The sequence below is a fragment of the Apus apus genome, chromosome 4 (genome assembly GCF_020740795.1).
Source record: "Apus apus isolate bApuApu2 chromosome 4, bApuApu2.pri.cur, whole genome shotgun sequence".
Taxonomy (NCBI): domain Eukaryota; kingdom Metazoa; phylum Chordata; class Aves; order Apodiformes; family Apodidae; genus Apus; species Apus apus.
This window is the reverse complement of record NC_067285.1, coordinates 58,166,871-58,182,012: the sequence shown is the minus strand read 5'-3', so window position 1 is coordinate 58,182,012 and position 15,142 is coordinate 58,166,871. Positions and strand designations below refer to the sequence as shown.

General features: G+C 37.6%; 1 protein-coding gene across 3 annotated transcripts in view; it reads left to right on the top strand.

Moving 5' to 3' along the window:
- The window catches only part of LRBA (LPS responsive beige-like anchor protein), a 406,974-nt gene that overhangs the window by 366,305 nt on the left and 25,527 nt on the right, over window positions 1-15,142 (top strand). For 2 of the 3 annotated variants that reach the window (XM_051619696.1, XM_051619695.1), the window contains exons 49-52: window positions 476-668; window positions 3,375-3,437; window positions 7,756-7,911; window positions 11,921-12,088. In XM_051619696.1, coding sequence (XP_051475656.1) covers window positions 476-668; window positions 3,375-3,437; window positions 7,756-7,911; window positions 11,921-12,088 — 580 coding nt within the window. The remainder of the gene's footprint in view (window positions 1-475; window positions 669-3,374; window positions 3,438-7,755; window positions 7,912-11,920; window positions 12,089-15,142) is intronic. The other variant, XM_051619697.1, reaches the window with a different exon arrangement.

Here is a 15,142-nt window from a genome sequence, read left to right as displayed (position 1 = left end):
AATTGCAGCCTGCCAATTTAATGCAACTTGAGACAATCTCTGGGAGCAGGAATTTCTTTTGCTCACTTCCCCCCCCCCCCCCCCCCCCCCCCCCATTTTTAAAATGTTTTTCTTCCCTCCTCATTTGGCATTGCTTTCCTTGTCATACTCTCTCCTCAGATAGAAGGGGAATTCTTTTTGGCAGAGATAGGTGTTTGGAAACTTTGAGTTTAGTCTGCTGTGATCTGTAACAAAGTTTTTATATAGACACCCCTATGTTCAACAAGGCCCTCAAATTAATAGTGTATGTGAAGGTTTTTCTACCTAAAATGGTTGTTGCCTCAAGCTTGTCTACTGTTACTGCATTTACTTTTCACTGCAGCTGCTATTGGATCTTGCATGTTTTAATCCAATCTTCCTTCTCTTGTCCTGTCTTCTTTTCTCCTTCCCATGTTTTCTTTCCCTGTGTATTTGGGTTCTTGTGTGTACTCAACAGTATCTCCTCCTGCAGAGTCCGTTGATGTTCACAGACCAAGCTCAACAGGACGTTATCATGGTTCTTAAGTTCCCATCCAACTCCCCTGTCACTCATGTAGCAGCCAACACCCAGCCTGGTCTGGCCAATCCTGCTGTGATCACAGTTACTGCAAATAGGCTATTTGCTGTAAATAAGTGGCATAATCTTCCTGGTAAGTAAATTAAAATAAGTAGCTTAAGAAACCACTGCCATCAAGCAGTTTTCTTCTGTTTTCTGTTTCAAAATTTGCTGCAGAGCTGTTTTAAAGTGTGAAGAGCAAATCCAGGTCACTGACATAGCATGCTCTTCACACATAGACTTAGTTTATCCTTAAAAAGGTAACCTGAACTATTGTGTAGTGAGATGTTTTAGGACACAAAAAAACCCAAGAATATATTGTTTTCCAGAGCATCAGACAGCCTGGAAGAAGGCAAAAACTGTCTGTCACTATTCAATTGTGATAAAGTCATTCTCTTCCTCTTGAATTTGTTGTCCAGTTAGATGGAAGCCTGAGCCATATAATGTAAAAGACAAGCTTTAAAGCATGTAGAACTTGCCTGAAATATTTTTGCTATCTTTTTCTACTTGACTATGAACACCATAACCTGATGTTAAAGCCATTCAATGTGAATTAGAAGATAAAATATATGGGAATCTGTATCTTCTACACTGTAAACATCCCAAAGCTATTAGGTGCTTATGTATTTGTCAATATGAAAGGAAGACAATATATCCATTTGCATAGCAACAACAACAAAAATTACCTTTAAAAATGTGTTGGACTTGAGAATACAGCCATTCTGTTTTCAATTCTAGTATACTCTTAGAGGCACTTGTCCTCCTTTCCCTGACTATGGCAGTCTCATGACCTAAGCCATGAAAGGTAGTTTATTTCAGGGCTATGCAGTAAATCTGGTCAAAGGCTTTTAAAGAAGGGAAAGAAGAGCTTCTACTCAAATAACTTAAGTAGAAGATATTTGCACCAGAATAATACTCACATCATTGAAATTCCTGCTAAGAAATCTGGACCCATGGTCCTTAAGTACATTTTGAAAAAAGCCAGATGACTCCCACACTTTCTTAATTCTTACAAATTATCTCTCAAAATTGTACAGAGATAAACATCTATGTACTATTTCACCCACCCAAGACATGCGTAAAAAGAAAGGTGGGAAGAAACGGGGGAAGGGAGGCTTGTCTAGATAAGTTGTGAGCAAGAACTATTTACCAGGCTCTCGACATATGTTTGAAAGGTGGATAACAATGTCCTCTTATTCCTTGAATGTGGGACCTTGGGCATATAATATGCAAGGCTTTTTAAAAATAGCCTCTGTGGACATAAACAGTCATGGGAAAAGATTAATTTCCAAAGTGGTATGAGTGGATTTTGATTTCCTCAGAAGTCTGCTGGTTGATGATCTGTGAGCAAGAAACCAGTTGTTGAGTGTAGTAATCAATTGCCTTGAGTTGAACAAAACCTTAAGATTTTGTTTTTTCCCTCACCTCTGAAAGGGGAAACAGTAAGCTGTGCTTTTGGATCACTATTTTTTTTCATGTAGAGGCATTTGACACTTGCCTTGCCCTTACAAAGAGCTCAAGAAAATGTACAGTTCGAGCCAACCAAACGAAACCAAAAGCCAAGAAAAACCCATCTCACCTCCCCTCTTTGAGAACACACTAAGCAGCTGCAGGCTGCTAATGGGGTACTACGCTTAAGATACCTGGGTATGAACTCGTAAGGCTAGCCTTCACTGTTGTTGCCTTCAAATTTTATACCGTAATGGGATCTGCTAGGATTAGAGGGCAGGTATCATCACTACTCCCTGTCTCCTGCTGTGAGCTTAGCATTGTCTTTACTAATGAGGTATCATGATAAGAAGTTAAGTTGTCAAGTGCACCAGTTGTGATGATGTGTAATTAAAAATCTCATTCCTGCTTTTGTATATGAGTTTGGTGGCTTTGCTGACATCTAACGGCTCTGGAACCCAACAGGGTGCCTCCATTTTGTCATGCAGATATCATGTTTTGTTCTTTGTTAGTGTTTCATTGCAACAGAACTTGGACTTCCCAATTACTTATTAAACCCTTCTATTGATACTAACTTTTATATTAAGCTGTGGAGGGTAGATAGAAACATCATAGGTGTAAATATTCAGTCCTTGTTTTTTGTTCTGTTTCCAGGAATGTCTTGTGGGCTGTTTGAGGGTAGGGGGAAATTTGCTTGCTATTTTGCTTTTAATGAGGATGTGGGGAAAAAAAGGCTTTTTTTAACAATGAAGGACAATTCAGGGGGTAAATGTTTCAGTGGCATGCCAGGTGCCTAGATGAAATACAGGTTGGCAGAATTATATATTAATTTCTATGCAAACTTGCAAATAAATGTTTTTGGTGATGGATGAATCCTTAAACACTGGATGACTATGAGATTTTCCTGTCAGCATCATAAACCGACTTTAAAAAAAAAATAAATGTCCTTTGTGCTTCACTTGTTCAAAGCAGTGCTTTAAAAAGTAAAGAGGAAAATAGTATTTGCTACAGTCAGCAGATGGTTGTCACATTTTGTTTTTAGTGCTCTTTACCACTTAATTTTGTTTTGTTGCGACAGGAGAGGTTGCCAGTAAAGCATCTGCTAGAGCTTATGGCTCAGGACTGGAGCTGCTGCTGATGGCATACATTCAGAATAGCACTAATCTAAAATAAATGTTTAATAAGCAGCCCACAAAAGCACCTGGAATTTATTTATTTTTTTAATTCAATTGATGCAGAAGAATCTTCACTAGTTAAAAGAAAAGAAGATAAGGCTTTGATTTATAAAATGTATGTGACTTCAAGTATTAAAAAAATGCAGAGTTTTAAAATCTTCTTTCCTGAATTCCAGCTCATCAAGGTGCTGTACAAGACCAGCCTTACCAGCTGCCAGTGGAAATCGATCCTCTCATAGGTCTGTCACTTCCTTCTCTCTTTGCGATTCATTAAGCTCTGTATGGTGGCCCTGAAGTGTAGATTACGGTTGTTTTTCACTTGCTGGTTGCTGGGAATGGAATTTTCCTGATAAACCATTTGCATGCAAATTGGAATGCAATGAGCTGTGGCTATGCTGGTATTTCATCAACTCCCCCTCGTTGGTTTGCCTAATTTGAACAGGCCTAGGACGTGTGTCAGTGAAAATTAATATGGATGCTGTAATAATGTGTGATTGAGAATGTGCATGAAGTACTGTCAGGATAATATTGGATCTTTTCATCACTCAGACTTGTTGATGAGCAGGAGCGAGGCACGTTATGATGAATTGGTGCACTAGTAATGTGATGGAGCTCCTTTGCTGAGGAAATTTTCATAATAACAGTGGGGTTCTTAACTGCACCGTGTTGTGAAAAATAAAACCATGGTGCCAGGGTTTCATCATTAAAGGAGATCAATCCTTTCTTCATAGGCCTGCTGTTCAGGCTGAGGGGATTAATGTGTAATTGCAAAGCAGTTTCAAAGTTGAAATATATTGCCCACTCCGGTTTAGTACTGAAATATTAGTATTCATTTTTCAAGGGTATTGCATCTTTTGATCAGCATCACTAGTTAAATTTGTGCATGGTTTTCTTTTATTAAAAAGGGGTGGAGGAGTGTCTTTCTTTTATTTAATGACTCAGTGTAACAGATTCAATTCATGACTTTTTATTATAGAGGTTTATTAATTTATAGACAGCTGATTTTTCTATTAGCATGGTTAGAGTTTGGCCAGCTCTTTCATTAAAGACGCAATTCTGGGGAGCACACACGTGGCTTATCATTCAGGAGCCTTTAGCATGGCAAATGGAACTTCAAACATGACCAAAAAAAACCCCTCAAATGATCAGACTTAAAAATGCAGAGTAGTTGTAGGACTGTTCACAGGAACAAAGAAGACAGGGTTCTGCACCCTTAGCCCACCACAATTCTATTAGACTTCAAACCTAGCTCTGTTTTTTAAACTGTCCATTTCAGGATGGTAGTATAAGTGAAAAAGAGGTGAAGTGGCCGATTACAGAAGCATGGAAAAATCAGAGCCAAAAATGAACCTGCCTGGACAGGTTAGAATGACAGGTCTGTCAGCCAGTGAAAATTAATTTCAAAACTAACATGCATATCACAGTAGGATCTGCATTGTATCTGTCTGTAGAAAGAGACTGTTGCTGTGTAGCCATTTTGCTGGCTAAGCTCTATGATAATTAAATCAGGAATGGTGCGGGCATATTAAACCATTTTACAGAGCTGATGTAATGAGGAGGACATTGTGCTGTAAACTCTCCTTTCCTTCCTGAAATAGATTTTATTAAAAAAATGTTTGGAGTGGGAAATGCTTAAATGAAACATGTAATTAATTAATATAAATTGAATGTGTATAGGTATAACCATTTTGCTTTAAAAATTGCTATCAAATAATACTTAAAAATATGCATAAACATCACAACAAAAACCCACAAAATCACACTGGGCCTGTCTGATGTTTTTCCTACATATTGTGAAAAAACATTAGGAAGGAAATTCTTTTTAAATTTTCATTTGTATTTTTCATAATTTAAAATTATTTTTCCATTTACAGGCTTGCATTTTATTTACAAAATAGACTTTTGTTTGGTATAGACACCTTTTAAATTAATGTTCACAGTTCTGGAAAATGGTTTAATATTCTCTTCATACAACAGGTCTCAAATCAGCCTAGTGATTACATTGGACATAGTTTCAAAGGTTTAAGGCTTTCTTTGTCACTCTTAAGTAGCATCATTGGGTACAAGCAAGTAATTATGTAGATAATACTGAAGGTTTTTTAATTGTGGCTAGACACAATGGAACTGGCACCTAAGAGGACCAGAAAATTACACTTTTATGGTTGTAGCAGGAATCTTGTTGCTGTCTTAGTCATAAAAAGGGATTCCTGCAGTCCTCATTGGAGGTGTGTGACCAGTGGAGTCCCTCAGGGGTCGGTACTGGGACCGGTGTTCAACATCTTCATCAACGACCTGGATGAGGGTATAGAATGTACCCTCAGCAAGTTTGCTGATGACACTAAGCTGGGAGGAGTGGCTGACACACCAGAAGGCTGTGCTGCCATTCAGAGGGACTTAGACAGGCTGGAGAGTTGGGCGGGGAGAAACATGATGAAGTTCAACAAGGGCAAGTGTAGAGTTCTGCATTTGGGGAAGAAAAACACCATGCACCAGTACAGGTTGGGGGCTGACCTGCTGGAGAGCAGTGTAGGAGAAAGGGACCTGGGAATCCTGGTAGACAGGAGGATGACCATGAGCCAGCAATGTGCCCTTGTGGCCAAGAAGGCCAATGGCATCCTGGGGTGCATTAGAAAGGGTGTGGTTAGTAGGTCAAGAGAGGTTCTCCTACCTCTTTATTCTGCATTGGTGAGGCCGCATCTGGAGTATTGTGTCCAGTTCTGGGCCCCTCAGTTCAAGAAGGACAGGGATCTGCTTGAGAGAGTCCAGCGCAGAGCTACAAAGATGATTAAGGGAGTAGAACATCTCCCTTATGAGGAGAGGCTGAGGGTGCTGGGTCTCTTTAGCTTGGAGAAAAGGAGACTGAGGGGTGACCTCATTAATGTTTACAAATACGTAAGGGGTGAGTGTCAGGGAGATGGAGTTAGGCTTTTCTCAGTGATGACCAGTGATAGGACAAGGGGTAATGGGTGGAAATTGGAGCATAGGAGGTTCAAGGTGAATATACGAAAAAATTTTTTTACTGTGAGAGTGACAGAGCACTGGAACAGGCTGCCCAGGGAGGTTGTGGAGTCTCCTTCACTGGAGACATTCAAAACCCACCTGGATGCGTTCTTGTGTGATGTGCTCTAGGTGACCCTGCTCTAGCAGGGGGAGTTGGACTAGATGATCTTTCGAGGTCCCTTCCAACCCCTAAGATTCTATGATTCTATGATTTTCCAGAAAGATGAAAAACAGCAATGCCTGATAGGACATAGATCCTAGACCACTTTTTGAGGTGAAGCCTTTTGAAGCTCTTATCCACATGAAATGTGTCAATCTGCATGTTTTTTGGGGGGATTATTTGCCATTATTTTGTTACACAGAACACTACACTGTGCATTTATAACGTGGTGGTGTTATGCTTTAAGTGGTCCCAACACTGGTCAAGGCCCCGTTATGTGTTACCTGCAGAGCAAGTGGCAATACTTTGCTGAATTATTTGCTACCCAAATGGACAAGACAGTATCAACATTTTAAACATAATGAAAGCATAAATAAGTTAAGGATTTTAAATAGAGTAAATGGAATAAGCCCAAGGCTTAGAGGATAGCTAGCATGTGAGATCGGAAAAAGTTAAAGAACAAGGAGTAAAGAGCAGCAAAAGACCAGGACAGAGACAGGTCTAGGGAACCACATGGAATGAAAGTAATGATGCTCCCAGAAACCAGCAGACAAGCCCAGGTCCAGGAGAACTTAACTTACTTGAAATGGGAGTCAGGGTCCCTCAGGAACAAATTATGTTGAAAGTTCTTCCTACAGTGTAGGATTTTCATGGTATATATCTATAGGGACCCATACGTATGTACACACACACCCCAATTAATAAGGACAAAATGTAATATGAAAAATATGTTTGTTAGTTGATTCCTGTCCATTCTGTGTGTTCACAATGTAAGATTATCTGGGGAAAGAAAACAGCAGGTGATCAAAGTAGGGTAAATATTTTCTCTCAACCCTAAAGAAGATTTTTAAGATCAGCTCATTAATTTTTGTGCAGTGCTCAAAAATGCGTGAAATGATAGTGATGTTTATTGCAGTTATTATTTTTTAAATTTACAGTGCTTGCAATGAAATACAACTTGTGTACCATTTTGAAATCCTAATTCTGTTGTCTGCTACATTTGAGCCAACGTATAGCATATATGTAGATGTACTGCCTTCTCTTAATTTATTTCTCAAATTTTAATTTTGTATACTAGAAGAAAGGGGGAAGGAAGCTTCTTACACTTCTATGTATCATTCCTTTTGGCAGTCTTTCATTTATATTTGTCAGCTGCATTTGACTTAAGGAAGGGATTTCTTCTGTTTTAGTATATATACTACAAGGAATTATCATTGGTCCCAGAAGTGTAATGAGTATTTTATAGTAAAAATAGAAAGAAAATGTCCCTGCCGCAAAAAAACCCACAAGTAACAGCAGTGAGGTATAGTTTTGGTATAAACGTAGATTTCTAAAATGTGCTTTTCTTCTGTGAATATGGAGACTAAAATTTCTTGATTTGTGTGTTTTCTGTTCAGCCAGCAATACAGGTATGCACAGAAGGCAAATCACTGACCTTTTAGACCAAAGCATTCAGGTACATTCCCAGTGTTTCATCATCACCTCTGATAATCGTTACATCTTGGTCTGTGGCTTCTGGGATAAGAGTTTTCGTGTTTATTCTACTGACTCAGGTAATGTTATTTTAAAATATGGGAATAGCCTAAAAGATTTTTCTGTTCATTGTCAACCTACTCTTTCAAATAAAGAAAGAATAGGGAGCGGAGGAAGAAAGTGGAGTATGTATTTATTCCCATATTAATAATATTTGTAAATTTTTTTCTTATCTACTGCTAATGTGTATTGTATGTTATCATTTTTGTGGAATGATGGCAAATGTAAGACAAGGAGCTCTTGTTTATCCATCACATCACAATTCAAATCTGTATGACAGACATGCCTGTTCTTACACTGTAGTTTCCAGAAGTAAATGAGTTTTTGTGAAGTTTTTTGCATACCAGGAGAATTAATTGTTCCTAGAATGTGTACTGGAATTTAACTCTGGTTGGTTTTCAGCACCAGCAAATTTTTTTTGAGGAAATACAGGCAAGCACCACAGAATAAAAACAGAAGTGAAGTCGTGAAATCTGCTGAATGAATACCTATGAAAGCCTTTGAAAGCTAAGCTATAATAGAAAAATTGATTTGGAACCACTGAATTCTTTCATATAACATAAACTGATCGACGTTATGGGCAACAGTGAGATTAGCCTGTCAGCTGGCATGTATCCAAACTGTTGAAGTCATGCCTGTGTCATGCTAAATAGAAAAGAATCTTTCAGTGTAAGAGCTACAGGAATTTAAAACCCTTGGAGCCCCAGAATAGAAATAGGTAGGATTTTTTCCCTTTCATTATCTTATAATGGGAATACCAATCTCACTGCAGGGTAGTTCTTTGGGATTAATGACCCGGTGTGGTTAATGTGTGTGTGCCATCAAGCTTTCCAGTAGGTTATTAATCCCTAGAGAACATCCTCCATGTTTGTCATAATTTCTTAAATATATTAAATAATAGTGTTTTTCACACTTGGCAAAACAAAATGTTTAACAAAACAGGATGGTCTTTAATGATAATCTGTTAAGACTAGGTCTCATGGCATATTTTAGCGTATCTGTCATTTTTGCAACTTCAAAGCCTTTTCCATTTACTTCATATTGACTGCCTACAATTAATTATACGGACATCTTGTTAGACCCCTTAGTTTAATTTTCTCCTTGATGAAAATACATTTACATGAAACTGTGAATTTAAAGGAGATCTTCAGAAAAGTTAGATAGGAGTAATATGTACTCAGTGTCTTTTTTTGATTAATATAAATAGAGAACTGATTATTTTATGTTGAAGGATATATTTTACTTTACACCTATGGAAAGAATTTGTATGATTTTGGTATCTTTATCCTGTGCCAATCTGAGCTACAGATACCTCATTAAGTTTTTGTCATCTGTGTGTCGGATGCAACAGACACCTCGTTACTACCATAACTAATTATGGTATAAAGCAAAATACAGTTGTCAAAAAAGTTGCAGAATATGTATGTCTTCTGTGTGCCTCCTGCTTGTCAATATAGCAACTCTAGCTCTGGCTTAAATCAAATGAATTCAGATGTAGTTTATTTTGCTTAGAGTTAAAATGAGAATATAGTAGTGAAAGACTCTGAAATTGGCAGAACACCATGGGAAAAAGATGATGTGATCAGTAATACCTAGTGGCAAGTGATCACAAATGTTGAATTCAGTTCTATTTTAGACAATAGGGAACCTTTTTTCCTATTAGATTTTGGGTTTGTTTGGGTTTTTAAACAGGAAATACTTTAAACATAAATCATGGATTCTCAGCACAGCTAGTATAGCAGAAGCACAATAAAACCCTCCTCCCGCAGTGGGAATGATTTCTAGACAGCATTCAGATTCAGTAGTGCAGAGACTTGAGCCTTATTTTTCTTTTAATTATTCGTAGCACAGCTGTCAAGTAAGACATTAACTAAAAGATGTGTTCTGTCAGAAAGAGATATCTGAATGCGTATGGTAAAGTTTGATATTACTGTATAGAGAGGACAACTCATATTAAAGGACACAAAGAAAAAAGTTTATGAAGTTTTATGACATTAATGATTTTTTTTACTAATATGAAAGAGCAAAAAGCTTATTTCTTGTTTTGAACCTTAGCTGCACAGTAACAAAGTAAAACTAACAAGGCAGTGCAACTTCAGAAACAACTGTCAAACAAATAGCCTTGAAAAATGTTTGTTTTCTAGAACAGAATGTATAAACATAGAATATAATTGAAAGAGAGTTGTCTATAACTCAGCAATGTACATAGCAACTTGTGTTCCAAAAGTATAAATCACCTCAGGTAGTTGAATACCTAGGGCTATACAACTGAGAAATACATCACATAATTAAATTATTCTCAAATCTAAACCATGTAATTGACAACTCGAATTTTAAGGAAGCAGCATACGCTTGGTAAGGTGTTTTTATGTATTGCCAAAAGAAGGTTATTTAGTCTGTGAGTGTTTCACCGCTTCTAGCTGTGAAGTTCAAGAACTTTTTCTGACTAAATCTGTGGACTGGTCAGCCTCTGAGACAGGGAGGTGGCCCTACAGCACAAACCAAAGCCCTAGTGTGCAGAGGTGACCACTACAGAAGGCCATTACAGACTCGGAGGGCTGAGTGAAAGACTTGATCCCTGAGTTACTTTCCTTCCCAATACAAGGTAGAGCTGTACGGTAAGTCTGCCTTCCAGGCTTTTGCCCCTTCCAGTCCGAAAAGGTTCCTATGACAGTACTTGATTCAAAATTTGTCTTGAAGGATTATACTTGCCTAATAATTTTTGTCAGTGTTTTATTTTCAATCCAATGTACAAGTTTCCTTCAAATTGCATCATGTTATTCTAATTTTTCTTCATGTACCAAAATATGTAATTCCTCTTTTTTGTAGATATTTGTAGATATTCTTGAGTTGTTTTTTGGTGGTTTTTTTCCTGGTTTTCTTCACCTTAATGCAGTTATCACACTTCCTTGTGTCATTGGGTGCAGAATGGGCCAAATGGGCCAATAAGAAAAGTGTGTGTGTATCTCTTCTCATGTCTCTACAAGATCTGCAGTTGCTAGGCTTCAGCAAATCCAGTGAGATGGATTTTAGTGCTTAAATTCTCATTTCATAGGAACAGGCATCCAGAAACTGGCAGGACACATGACATGTTTGCTGTGTAGTATCCAGCCTCTGGCAGGGAGGTCTGGCAGGGATCTACTGTGGGTGACCTTACATGTGTTTCCTCTCCCACCTGCAAACCCACCATGCATGAGCATCCAAATGTACATTTTTTTGAGAATATTGTCCTGTTTAGTTAAGTTTAAAAGGCCATAGTCGTGTTTCATAGTTCATGTTTATAGAGACTCTTGAATGGCACATTTTTAATGGCCTAGGCCTTTCTTTTTTTTTTGACATTTATGTCTCATCAGTGCTACAGGTGTTTGTCCTATATGCAATAGGGAAGACAGTTTTTTCCAGATCTCTCTTCTGAGGTTCTTTGAACATTACAGAAATTCTTAAAAGTGGAGAATGCTAGTTGAAATAATTGGCAACTGTTTAAATGGCAATTGAAAAACCTGGATAGAGGACTAATTTTTCATCTACATTTCCTTTTCTCTGTTTAAGAAGATGCTCAAAAGCTACATATGCTATATGCACATACATGCTCTCATACTACCAATTTCTTTAGGGTCCTAATGTTCTGTAGGATCTTGTGATTCTGTTTCCCACATCATCATCATATTTACATTTTTAGTGTTACTTTCATCAGTAAATATACCTTAAGCTTGCCTTAAAGGAGAATCCTATCATGTTTCCTGTCTGTAAAGTGAAAGTAAACGTATATAATTAAAAAAAATAATTCTGGCATCATTGGCCTTCGAATAAAGTATAATATTTTTGGACCGTAAATATTTTTGTATGGATTACTGCACTTTTAAGTAAGTTTCCACCAAATCAAGGGGAAAAAGAATATCTCCACCATAGCTATTTTTTATTTTATTTTTTAAATAAAGAAAATATTTCTAAAATACTTCATAATGTATTTAATTTGTCTTAGAAATAATAAAATAATAATTTTTAAACAATCAAATTTATGTGTTTCAGGTAAATTGATACAAGTAATATTTGGACACTGGGATGTTGTAACCTGTCTTGCTCGTTCTGAGTCCTACATTGGAGGAAATTGTTACATTCTCTCAGGATCACGTGATGCAACATTGCTGCTCTGGTACTGGAATGGCAAAACCAGTATGATTGGTGATAACCCAAGAGGTAAGGAAAAGCAGAAAAACCTGGTTTGTAAGGATGTTGCCTAAAAATGGCTTGAGTGAACACTGCGTGACAAAGTTTTAGGTAATGTTAATGTCACAGTACAATGTTTCTTTTTGTGTAGTTGTGATTAACTGTAGATTAAAGAATTGAGAGTAAACAGTGCTTGCTTTGCAACACAAGTAGAACTAATTTTTAAAGTTATAGGATACTGAACTTTGCAAATACGTGTTTTCCTGTCACTAATTCAATTGGGAAAGACTGGCTCCAGGAGTGAGAGAAGGGAACTAGTTTTTTATATTTCCTGTTCAGTCTTTTTCTCTCAACATGATGATTTCATTAAATACCTGTGTTTGAGTTGTTTAAAACTGAAAAGACTGCGTCGCTCCAGTCCAGACTGTGTTCTGTGCAACTGTAATCTTACCCATATAGGCTGTCACAGTGGCACCTTAGCAGCCAGTGAATTTTAGCTTGGGCTGAGGTCGTTGTAATGAGATGTGCAATGGCCTGAGCCGGACACTTAGGTGAAAGAAGGACAGACACGTGGCATGGATTAAAGAAGCAAGCTTAATACTTTTTTGTTTAACACTTTTGGTAGGGTGCTACGTGCCTAATCCTCTCTCTCACGTACGAGGCATTTTAATTGGTTCCAGTGCAAGCAACAGGGCTCATGCCATATAACCAAACTAATAAGTCAGAGTAACCCTGCTCCAGTCTAATTCAATTTTAACCCCTCCCTACCCAAACTCACCTTGCACTTCCCAAAGAACTTAATCTCTTCCATCTTCTGACATTTCCCAGGAAACCCCACATCTTTTTACTTGTGAAGATTCTCTCTTTTAAGGCATAATTTTCTATGGAAGACAATGAAGTGCTATGACTGTTCAGCCCTGCTGTGCCTGCATTATATATAACAGGAAAGGTAGAAAGGGTTCTTGTTATTATGACAGTTTCACTCCACACAAAAAATTAATTCCTCATGCCCAAAGCAAAGAAAAAGGCAGACACTCAGCTTGACAAAAAGCCTGAGTGAGTCAGTTCACAGGAGTAAGAGCCTTTTAAGACAGCTGGTTGAGAGCTTACGTACGTGAATAGAGGAGCACATCACAGCCAAACAGCAGTCCAGTTCTCCCTGTTCAGCCAAAAAAGATTTAAGAGAAGGGGTGAGAACCAGTATATTCCGTCTGTCTTCAGAAGTGTGTTAGATTTTCTGCCTTGCACTTAAGGTCTTATCTGACCATGCTTAAATACTAGTAAAAACATACCTGCTGTCTGCAAAGGACAAAATGGACATCTAGAAAACAGGAAGTGTTGTTATATCTGGCATATATTGCAATTATAGCTCGCATGCAATTTTATATAATGTAAACAATGCCTGACATCATCCAAATTAATCAATTTGGTAAAGTTGTGTGTTCCATACTCAATCTGGAGTTACCTGAATTTGAAAAAAAAGCCTGGATTGATCTTCCACACATATGTGAACTATTTTGAGGGAGCCCAACTAATTAATATCAGAATGAATATCTGAATTTAACTGGCAAATTGTTGGATGTTGACTGTGAAAACTATTCAAAAATTGCTCAAGATACAGAAGTTCCATTCACACAGTTATAGAATCTTCAGGCAGAGAGCGAACTGTTCCCATCGTTCCAACAGTCTTATTCAAGAGATGGGAACTTTTCTGGGTTGTGGCTAGCAGAATTTTATAAGCATCTTTAAATAAATATGGCTTTGGTTGAGGGACAAAATCTCTGTGAATACTTTACACATATTTTGCAATCCATCAATATAAAGAAAATGCAAATGCTGCACTGTTTTTGAGAGCTTAACAGTCAAGTGAGCTGCCCTTTTGAGGAGAAAACCCTCAATGTTTTACTGATGTGAAGCAATGAACGAGTAGGTGTCTCCGTACAGTGCTTTCAAGGCCTGCAAGTGCATCCCATCTTTGCAGATTCCTAGGCCTGTCCTAAGAAGTTCATGTTGAGCCTTTGCCAGGCTTGCCTGCTTTGGGAACAAGACCTTGAGTCTGCAGGCTCCATTATGAGCTTAACAGATCACATGCTGAGATTTTATACCTAGTATCTAACTAGAATAGGTAGATTTTACTATAATCTGATTACTATTATCTCAAATGCAAATTTTAACATTAAAATTTCACAGTTTTCGAAGTTAGTGCTAGGCTATTTTTACTACTGTTTAAAATCAAACAATAGCTACCTGGTAAGTCTCTTTGTCTGCAGTCCTATTAAACTTGTACTTTTAAGGACATGCAATCACTCCTATGTTTTCTAGTTGCTATTATGTAGCTTTGTTTTTTTTATATAGCATGCCTGGAATCCTTTGTTATGAATTGGAGTCTCATGACACTGTACATAGGCTTAGACATGTGTTCAGTAAAAGACGGTCTCTGCTTCCATAGTAAAAGACAGTTTTTGCTTCAAAGAGATGGTAATCTGGGGGTTTTAATTTTTCCCAGAAATAGCTTTCTGTAGACATCTCTGTTCAGTCAGATTTTTTTTTTTGAAAAGGCAAGTAAAAAGACCTGTTTCTGCTTAGTTCTGATTTTGTCAGAAATGTAGAGCACCAGCATAGTTGTTGAGTTTTGAGCTGTTTTAGTACAACTGTAGCTTCCATCCATTTCTGGGATGCTAGGTATTTAACTTGTCTGATGTCTTTTTTGTATTTGAAGCTTACGATTCTTTACCTCAAAATATAGTTTATTCATTCTTGCAATGAGCGCTATTCATTGGAATTTTAGATACTCTCAAAGTTGATACTTCTTTCCTATTTTTTCCTCTAATTATCTCTGATTTCCATCTTGAAATTACTTCACAGCAACATACATCCAATGGCACTGTACCAAACCATGATGCCAGAGTAGTTTTAACAAAAATAATCTAAAATGGAAGCATTTATTTCCTCCTTTCATAGAATCTGTCACCTCTGATATGCATCAGTCAGCAAACTAGTGTGATCAAGTTACACTACATGCTGTCCCATTGGGCGCCCATTGCTCCACCAGTTATATTTTACTTAGATTATTTATCTGGTTTT